This window comes from Coturnix japonica, chromosome 38, assembly GCF_054131305.1.
Source record: "Coturnix japonica strain WE chromosome 38, WE-NBRP24, whole genome shotgun sequence".
NCBI lineage: Eukaryota > Metazoa > Chordata > Aves > Galliformes > Phasianidae > Coturnix > Coturnix japonica.
The window spans coordinates 1,198,069-1,207,846 of NC_140700.1; the positions used below are offsets into that span (position 1 = coordinate 1,198,069).

Sequence of the window (9,778 nt, forward strand, 5' to 3'; positions counted from 1 at the left end):
GGTCATTGTCAGTCTTTAACTCATGAGGTGCACCCATGACAGCGATGGCCATGCACAACGCTTTTATGTAATGCATGGCGGTCTGTCCAGATTGTGCCACAGCCCAGAGAAAACCACTGCATGTGTCAGTTGTGACATGCAAGTGACGGAAACACCCAAACTCTGGGAAGTCTGTGACATCCAGCAGCCAAACCTCATTTGGTCTCAAACCTCTGGGGTTCACCCCTGCAGGAAACAGGTTAGCCATAACTCCCGCTCCTCCTTGGCCGATTCAGTTAACTTTCTAAGAGCACCAAGGGTGGGTAGCAGCTTCTGCGCCTCTTCGTCCCCTGCACAAGCTTACAGAGCTCCATGCTGGCTTTCTCTAATGCTGACCGACTCACACAGTGAGAAGCTTCATCAGCCAGACCTCTTTGCATTATCCACTTAATAAGCAGGGAGGCTTATTAAGTCCAGAAAAAGGGAAAGGGGGGAATAACGCAGCTGCGGCGTGCAGCTCCCGCTTCTCACACTGCTGCTGCATCACTGCTGATAACTGGAAGGCAGGGAGCACCCCCGATCCTTAGTGGCACATTTGGTCCAAAACACCAGAATAATTCTGCTCCCTCCCACCCCCACACTGTCATTAAGTTGCCTTAAAGGATTCAAGTCAAAAACAAAAGCATACACCAACAAAACTCAAGAGCTGGCAGAACTCCAAGCTAGACATAGGGACTGCCCAAAAAATGGGAGCACCGAAGAAGCTTCCAGCTGCACCCAACGCTGAGCATGGCCAAGGGAGGAGGAAGGAAGGAGCTTGAGGTTGAAGCCTTCAGAGCGTCACTGGATCAGGAGATCAATTGCCAGGCACTGCAGCACACAGATGGACGTCCTTCTGGGCTGTCACAGAACTGCTTTGTCTTCTTGCTGCTGAAAGGAGCCAACCAGGAGCAGGGAATGGATGCACAGGACCTCAACTCTGACCAGCAGGAAAACTCAGGACAATGGAATGTAGTCTGCCAATCTTTTACCAGTTCAGCTGTGCTTTAAGACTCATTGTTAAGCCTTTTAAAATATTTATTTTTTTATATATATATATACTATAAGACTACTCAGATATACTATCAATCATCTCAGAAAGTTCAAGATGGAGTTCATCCACGTCCTTCTCCAGCTCCAAGTCATATTGCCCTTCCATTTCCTCTAAGAATTCGGAGATGAACTTTTCGAGGTCATCTTCTTCTACAGCCTTGGTGAGCAGGCTGACCTCCGGCAGGGCTGGACCAGCAGTCTGGAAAGAAGGAAGACAAAGTCAGTGATTGCTCAGGAGATCCTTCCTCTGCAGCACTTCTCCTTCAGCACTGCTGAGCCTTAACCCAACATGGGGCCAAGGGGCTCCTGAAGGACGTTAACAGTAAGCCTGACCAGGACAGCACTGACGCTTCCTCCCCTCCTTACCAAAGCTGCTATTTTAGCTTTTTTAGCTGGAGGCTCCTCTTCATCAGTGCTACTCAGAGGATTCACAGGTGCCACAGCAGAAGGAGAGATCTCAGCAGCCTTCCGCTTCCTTGCTCTCTTTATGGGGCTGCTGGCTTTGCCATCCCAAGGCTTCTCACACACGTTGCACTTGGCTTCCAGTTCCCCTGCTAAGATTTCTGAGATGAACTTTTCAAAGTCATCTTCTTCTACAGGCTCGGTGAGCAGGCTGACCTCAGGCAGGGCTGGAGCAGCAGTCTGGGAAGAAGGAAGACAAAGTCAGTGATTGCTCAGGAGATCCTTCCTCTGCAGCACTTCTCCTTCAGCACTGCTGAGCCTAAACCCAACATGGGGGCCAAGGGGCTCCTGAAGGACCTTAACAGTAAGCCTGACCAGGGCAGCACTCATGCTTCCTCCCCTCCTTACCAAAGCTGCTATTTTAGCTTTTTTAGCTGGAGGCTCCTCTTCTTCAGTGCTTCTCTGAGGATTCACAGCTGCCACAGCAGAAGGAGAGATCTCAGCAGCCTTCCTCTTCCTTGCTCGCTTTATAGGGCTGCTGGCTTTGCCATCCCGAGGCTTCTCACACACGTTGCCCTTGGCTACAGGAAGAAGAGAGAGCTGGTACAATTGTGCCTTGAGAGGAGTCCAGGTTGTCCTGTCATTCCCACAGCTCTTCTCCACAGTTAAATACATCTGGCCAGCAAAATTACATTGCTCTTTCCACAAATCTCAGCAATATCTTCCACAGTAAGTGCTTCATACCAACAGTCTGACCAAAGGAACAAAGAAACTGCACAGCTACACCATATTATAACCCAGACAAGGGAAACAGCCATACAGCAGGAGAAAGCAATACATGGTCCCTCTAGAGAAAGGAAAAAGCAGGAGCTACAGACAAGAGTGTGCAACCAGACGCTGTGCAAGCCACAACAGACCCACAAAATACATCCAGGGGTTTATCACACAGGTAAGTCTGCAGCTCAGTGCCACTGTCTGTCCCTCGTTCTCAAGCTGAAGTCTGGCTGGAAGGAACACAAGTGAACTAAGAAAATAAGCATTTCCCTTTCTAGCACTAAGCAAAGGCATGCACCCACCATGAGCACTCAGGTCCCTTTACTTCCGAGGACCACCTCACACTCAACACTCATTCATAGTTCTCTGCTCCTGAGGTTGGGCTGATGGTTTCCCTGGCAATGCTGTTGCCCACCGTGCTGAGATTTCACTTAGGCCTTTGCAAGCTGATAAGCTGACCATGAAGGGTGGATTCAGGACTGCTAAGCTCTGCACTTTTACCTTTGACTGTTTCTTTAGCAGCAGCCGGCACAGCAGCCACTTCCTTCTTCAGCTTCTTTGGTTGTCTCAGCTGCAGCTTCTCCTTTATTGTCCCCTCAAGGCTCTTTGCTTGAGCTCTAGAATTTGGTGTATTCTGATCCCAGGGCTAAAAAGAAATAAAGTAAGTGCAAAATCAGAACAAACACCAGGGAGAGTGTATGAAGGAAATCAGATTGGAGATATTGCAAAAACGGCTGCACCTGGAACAGAACATTCCTGTCACTTGGGTCACTGACCCTTTCATAAATGCCTGCATATAACAAGATCCACGCTTTGCTGTGAAAACACTGTTTCAAACGTGTGCAATTAACAAAGCAAGCTCGTTTAAATCAGCACAGTACTGGAGTTGTTACCTACCACATTCTATCTGAGCAACAGAAAGTCATTCCTGTTCCCCTACACAACATCCACCCACAGTCTGATTTCATTGAACACGAAGCCGTCGTGGCCTTTTTGTATCCAGTGCCCCCCACGTTAACCTCACATGTTGTACCTGGTGCCAGCAGGGTTACTGCCTCACTGCCAGATACAATCAGATCAATTCTGAGTTTGAGGAGTGCAAAGCTGACTGGGAAAGCCATTGAAAGTATCAGGATTGTGAAACATGGCTGCAGCTCTTCACCAAAGGCAGGAAGGTAGGAATGCACTCATGATGGTGGCACATGGTGAGCAGTGAGACATGAGAACATGTGAAGAAATTGTGTCAATGTGTCCATCTACAGAAGGGACTCACCTCTGAGGGTGCAGAGACAGCTTTGGGAGCAGCCCTGCTCCATTCCACAGTCTTTTTCTCTTCTCTTCCAGCTGCTTTAAAACAAGGAAAAAGAAAATCACTTGGTCAACAGCAAGCATAGAAAGAAACCTGAGTGCCAGTGTTTCCTCCATGTGCTTATTTCCTCACATTCAATAACAAAGCACAGACAGAGGCGACATCACGCAGTCCATACAGTATCCAAGCTGTTCCCTCCTTCACATGCTGTCTCATCACAAAGCCTTTCACCTCCCCAATGAATAACTCACCCCCCTGACCTTTCTGACAGAGGTTGGCCCCCATGTTGAGGAGTCAATCCATGCTTTTCAAATACATTTACATATCGAACTAAGCAACACACACCAAAGATGAAGGCAACCTTGGCATCAACACACAGAACATGCCACACCAAAAACATGGCAGAAAAAAAAAATGTACAAGAGAAACTGAATTACAAAACCTCACAGCGAATGAATTTTCCAGAATGAAGCAGGCAGACACCACGGATTCAATAGAAAAACACATGGATGGACATCCTGGCACTTCCTGCCTTTGGATGTTGTAAGAAACAGCCCAGGCAATTCTAAGCAAACTCCATTTGCTTGACAGGGGAAGCACTTCGGCAGAGAAGACAGTGAAGCACCTCGTTACCTGCTGGCTTTGCGACCTGCTGCATCCGCAGGGCTTTCTCCTGCTTGATTTCTTCCAAGGTTTTAATATGAATTTCTTCCAATCTCTTGATTTTACGCCGTGGCTCTTCCAGTTTCACGTTACCCGGCCCAGGTGGAAGGAAAATTCTCTTGTTCTTGCATTTACCCTCAGCTCTCTTCTCAGTAAGAAGCTCTTCTACTTTTTGCTTCTCTCCCTCCAGTCCTTTGTGTTTCCTTTCAGCCAGGGCTTCCGAGTAGGTTTTGATGTGAACTGCAGGGGAAGGCCTCACCCCGGAGCTGGGATCCTCCACCTTACAGCACCCTTCTGCCTGGGGGGCAGCTGGGGTTTCTCCTCGCTGATTCGCTCTTTCAAGACGGATCTCTTCCAGAGTCTTGACATGGATCTCCCCTGCTGGCTTGGCACCGTTCTCTGCCATCATCAAGAAAGGAGAAGCGTAATGATTAAATGAGAGTCCAGCGAGAGGTTAAGTTTCCAGATTTGTCATAATATTACAGAATATATGTGTTCCCAACAACAACGCTCCTGAGAAAGAACAAGCAGAAAGCCTAGAGAATCTGTGCAGCAAACACCAATGACCATTTACCTCTCCTTGGTGCTCTGTCAATCTTGATCTTCTTCCCCAGCCTTTCTGCGAGGCTGCGTTTCAGCGGAAGGCCACTGACATCAGCTACAGAGAGAAAACAACAACATTCCTAAGATAATTCCTTTGGAGAAAGATTTTTACAAGTCAACCACAAACTTTGGTTTCTCCAAGTGTATGTTCTCAAATTCACCTTCCAGCTGCTACACTTGTGTGCCACTTGGAGTCATCACAGACCCACGACACACTTTCCTCCCTCCTGCTTCAGCAGTGCTCTCCCATTTACGTGGAGGCAGCCAAACAGCAGCTCACAAGCAGCCCTTACCTACAGAGGATTCCTGTTTTCCAGGATTATCAGCAATATTCAATCGAATCACAGGCACCTCCCCTAAAACAAAGAAAAACAAAGTGCTTATTTGATAGAAACCAACAGAATTACTGTCTTGTGAGCCCATTTCCCACCCAAAACAAAGACACCACTTTGACAGCCCTGACAGAAAATAATATTGCAACTGTAATGCACTCAGGGTAAGTCCCGAATGTACTTTATCCATTCCACTTAGGAGCCACCAAATGGAAACAAAGGTACTCATCATTACCCTGCTTTGCAGACAGCGTCACAGTTCTGACCAGTGTCCGCACATTCTCCTTCTTCGGCACAGGAACAGTTTGAGATTGGAGCAGATGAGCAGGAGCTCCTGAAGGCCCTTCTGATCCAAGTGAACAAACAGACAGTGTTTACAACAAGAAAAAGAAAAGCCACTGCCAACAACATAAACAAACCTGACAGAACCGTCACAAAGACCAAAGCGCATTTGTTACTCACTACTGTCCAATGTGCAACAACCACTGCACAGCTCTATTCCCCAACACAGTGCCAGCTATCTGAGTATTATCAGAAGGATAACAAAGTAGGGCGTATGAACTCACCACTTTGTTGTTCGGTTTTATCCTTTTGTTTCTTCAGTCTGATTTCTTCAAGTGTTTTTATTCCAAAATTCAGACTGTCATCTGGGAACACAGAGCAGTGAATGAGACTGAAGGACAGAGGCACACGCTGAGGACCACAGCTCTGCAAACTGCCTCCTGCTCAGAAGCATGCAGAACAAACCCTGTCAGCTCTCCCCACAGCTAAGAGCACCATGGACCTGGTGTCTGTCTGCTGCCCTCCTTTCATCTTTCTGGATATTAAAAGTAGGCTTTATCCCTTACTTTATCCCATCCACATGACATTAGATTCCTCTATCAGCAAATGTGGCTTTCACCACTGGTTGAAAAGATGCACATACAGGCACTTAAACTCCATGCTGTGGCCTCGTCGTGCTCTAATGCTCTAAACAAAGGAGTTTACCTTCCTAATCTGAAAGGCACATGAAGTTACGAGGTAGGAACAAGATCATGGAAATAGCCGAGTCCATTCAGCAACCCTATGTTCTGTTGTGTTTGTACAATAAATTGCTTTGGAGTTAATTGGCAAGTGCTTCTGATTAATCCTGGAATACCTTGTTTTGTATCAGCATTAGATTTCCTAATGGAAATGATCCGCGATCCATGATGGTTCTCTTTAGCTGGTTGCTGGACAGGTGTTTTTATTTCTTCTCCCATCTTAGAAAGCTGGTCTGTACAAGGAAAGAAAAAATCAGTCTCTTCAGTTACGCGGTAGGAATTCAATCAGATTTCTCACATTTATGTAGCTCATACAATGACACTTCAGCCCACAGTTAATATTCTTAAGTACAAACTGAAGTGACTACAGATGGGTTCTTTATTTAAACAGCTACACTTACCTGGTAAACCCATAGAAGCAGCCTATGTGAATAGATTAACTACTAGAGAACCAGGAAATCAACCACACTCACCATCACCTTTGTCATCATGTGCAGAATTGATGACAACGGGAGGATGTGTCGGGCTTTGGACATTCTCTGAGTTGTCCACTTCCATCACTTCCAATGACTGTGGAAAGGGATTGGAGTGCACAGAAAGCTTGCTCTGCTGCACTGTTATCTGAGCTGCCCTCGGATTGTCACCTGCAGACTCTGGTGGACTCAGCAGAGTAGCTACAGGAAGAAAAGGATCAATTTAAAACTTTGATCCTAACCTTACAACCACTGCACAAAGATGGCAGGCAAGGCTGAAAACCCACACAGATAAATGCTGAGTCTCCAGTTGCCCATCCAACTGGCTACTGGGTGAACAAAGAAATCCCCCCCTACACAACATTCACCCAGTAAAAGCTTAAATTCAGGAAAACAACCTGCAAGGCAAAGGCCACAGGAGTAAAAAGAAGCTGTGCATGCAAGAAAAAACTGAAATATCAGAAGCACATAAAGTTAAGCTGTGCTCCTATCTATCATCTTCCCAGCTTTCTTCTCTTCATTCAATCAGTCTCTCAGGAGCAGTTGTTTCAAAACATTGCCCTCCTCAACACTGGTCAAACTCTAGTAACATCACCCTGACTCAGCACGGAGTCCCTGGGCTGCACGGCTGCAAGCCCTCCAATGGAGCCCCTCCTTCAACACCACGAGTGACAGCAGTGAGTAACCCCAACACATTTGTCTGACCGCTGCAGGTCTTCAAGCTCACCCACCTGGACAACCTCAGCAAAGACAGCGATCTTCCAAGCCTTGCAGTTCACTTCTCCTGTAGGCTGAACCAACACTGAATCCGTCAATTGAGAATAACGGGGTAGGAAGAATTTTCCTCCTCACTTTGCCAATGTCAAATTCTGTAAGTTGGAATTTCTGGTCTTCAAGGTTTCTTCACCTATGAAGAAAACACTAAAACCTTCCCCTGTCTTTGTTACCTGTACAGCAAAAGCATGCCAGTGCGTATCAATACACAAATCCACACACATGTGCCTGAATACTGTAACTCAGCACTGCATGGAGCTGCAGCACGTTCTGCTCAGCCACAACAAGGGTTTGGGTTTTTTTTTTTAATTTTCTGATGTAGAAATCAAATATTTTGGTATTTTAGGTTTGTTTTGTTGGTTTTTTCTTTTTAAAGGTATCAAATGCAGTAAAACCTACAACCAGGACAGACAGAAGATCAAATTCAAGTGATTTGGAACTCTTTCATTAAAGTGCTGCACTTTTCTGTGCTAAGCATTTCCTACAGTCAGTAAGGAAAGGCTGGAACCTTTTACTCATACAAACACTAGTGAATTTTCCAAAAAATATTTTTCTTTTTCAGGAAATTTTCCCAAATCTAAACTAAAGAGAGGAGAAGTCGGGTTCTCAAGTTAGTTGCTGGACTGACTGCATGACAAAGGGAACAAAAACAGCAGTTAAGGACAAAGTTTCCTTCCCTCCTATAATACTGATAGAAATGCTGCCTTTTTACCTTTAGTACCTTCACAACAGATTCCTCTCTGGCAGATTCCTACGATCCTAAAGACCTCAATGCTGCTCAGCACAGACACCGGGCACCAACTGCCACTGGACTCTGCACCGTGGAACACGCACACAGCTCAGCACTTCTGTTCTCACAATTGGAAGGGTTCTAGAATCTAGAACCGCCCCATCAGATACTTGTGACCTCCCTGACTCCAGCCCTGGTGCACGCAGGCACCACCTGCCCAATACCCAACATCTCCCCCCTCTTTATCATCTGCAGCCCCTGTAAAGGTTCCCCCGCGTACTCCCTGTTACTCCAAAGGTGATTCGCACATTTAAGGCTATTCCGCAAATGAATCAAACATTAAACATATGCGAAAAACAATTAAGCTGTCATAATAACATACCAAAGTGATGCAGCTGTAGTGCCTACAATCCTGAAAGCACACAACAGCAATCTGCCTAACAATTGTGAAATGCTGTATGGCAACACTTAGTCAACTTGTAGAGAACAGTGCACTCAAGTTCAAGATAACAGCACAGTACACAATGGAGTTACAACTTTTCCAAGTTCAGTGTAACACTATTGTACAGAATCTTCGTGGCAATCCAGTTCTGTCCAGTGTGCATTATAATGTCACACTCCATAACCAAATAACAAGACAAAAACATATTGGTTGTGCAGAATCGTTCTGAATGGGGATTATCCAGGAACAAGGACTCCCCGCTCACGAACTATCAGTCCGGCATGAAGGCTGGATTCCCAGTTCGGACCTTCAGGCACATTGGGAGCAACGCAGTCTCATGTGCCGTTACCAGCAGCCGCTGCCCAGTGCTGACGTCAAATCACTGGCTGCACTGGAGACATTAACCAAGGAGTTGTTGACCAGAACCGGTGCTGAGATGTTCGGATCCTCACGGTGCACAGGATGGCTCGTCATTTGGTGCCGGCTTAACCCAGCGTGCCGGCAGCCAGCAGGGCCCACTTGGGGTCCCGACACAGACGTGTCTCCTGCCCATGACGAGGAGTGGCATAGGGTCTGGGAGCCATGGCCCTGCGTCAGGTCTGATCAGGACCTGACCTACTGGTGTATATTCGGTCAGCTGATGGTCTCCCATCCGATTCTCTCATGCAGGAGGAGAGCGTGTGGGCACAGCTCAGGCCCCTCCAGCCCTCCCCTCTCTTTAAGCGCACAAAGACGCCCCTTCAAGGTCTGATGTGCACACTCCATAATAGCCTGGCAGGTGCCGCTGCCGGGAATGCTGAAGATATGCTTAATGCCCCAAGCTGTGCACCAGTGTCCAAAACATGCACTTCTATATGCTGGGTCATTGTCAGTCTTTAACTCATGAGGTGCACCCATGACAGCGATGGCCATGCACAACGCTTTTATGTAATGCATGGCGGTCTGTCCAGATTGTGCCACAGCCCAGAGAAAACCACTGCATGTGTCAGTTGTGACATGCAAGTGACGGAAACACCCAAACTCTGGGAAGTCTGTGACATCCAGCTGCCAAACCTCATTTGGTCTCAAACCTCTGGGGTTCACCCCTGCAGGAAACAGGTTAGCCATAACTCCCGCTCCTCCTTGGCCGATTCAGTTAACTTTCTAAGAGCACCAAGGGCGGGTAGCAGCTTCTGCGCCTCTT

The 9,778-nt window shown here is 47.0% G+C and overlaps 1 protein-coding gene across 1 annotated transcript; it reads right to left on the minus strand.

Annotated features, from left to right (window-relative positions):
* Positions 1-5,037: 5,037 nt before the first annotated feature.
* LOC146754752 (zinc finger CCCH domain-containing protein 11A-like) lies at positions 5,038-6,404 on the minus strand. Its single transcript, XM_085526871.1, has 4 exons — positions 6,293-6,404; positions 5,721-5,801; positions 5,390-5,500; positions 5,038-5,178 (listed from the first exon to the last, which is right to left on the minus strand). Exons 1-4 carry the CDS (start codon positions 6,393-6,395, stop codon positions 5,099-5,101), a joined length of 375 nt encoding a protein of 124 aa, XP_085382997.1. The 5' UTR covers positions 6,396-6,404; the 3' UTR covers positions 5,038-5,098.
* Positions 6,405-9,778: the final 3,374 nt, after the last annotated feature.

Bases quoted from the DNA above. Each gene is read 5' to 3' on its own strand.
- LOC146754752 (XM_085526871.1), bottom strand. From the start codon at position 6,395: ATGGGAGAAGAAATAAAAACACCTGTCCAGCAACCAGCTAAAGAGAAC. The intron at 5,802-6,292 runs GTATTCCAGGAT...CTGTGTTCCCAG, and splicing joins TAATGCTGATACAAAACAAG to ATGACAGTCTGAATTTTGGA. The intron at 5,179-5,389 runs GTAATGATGAGT...TCTTTGTTTTAG, and splicing joins GACGCTGTCTGCAAAGCAGG to GGGAGGTGCCTGTGATTCGA.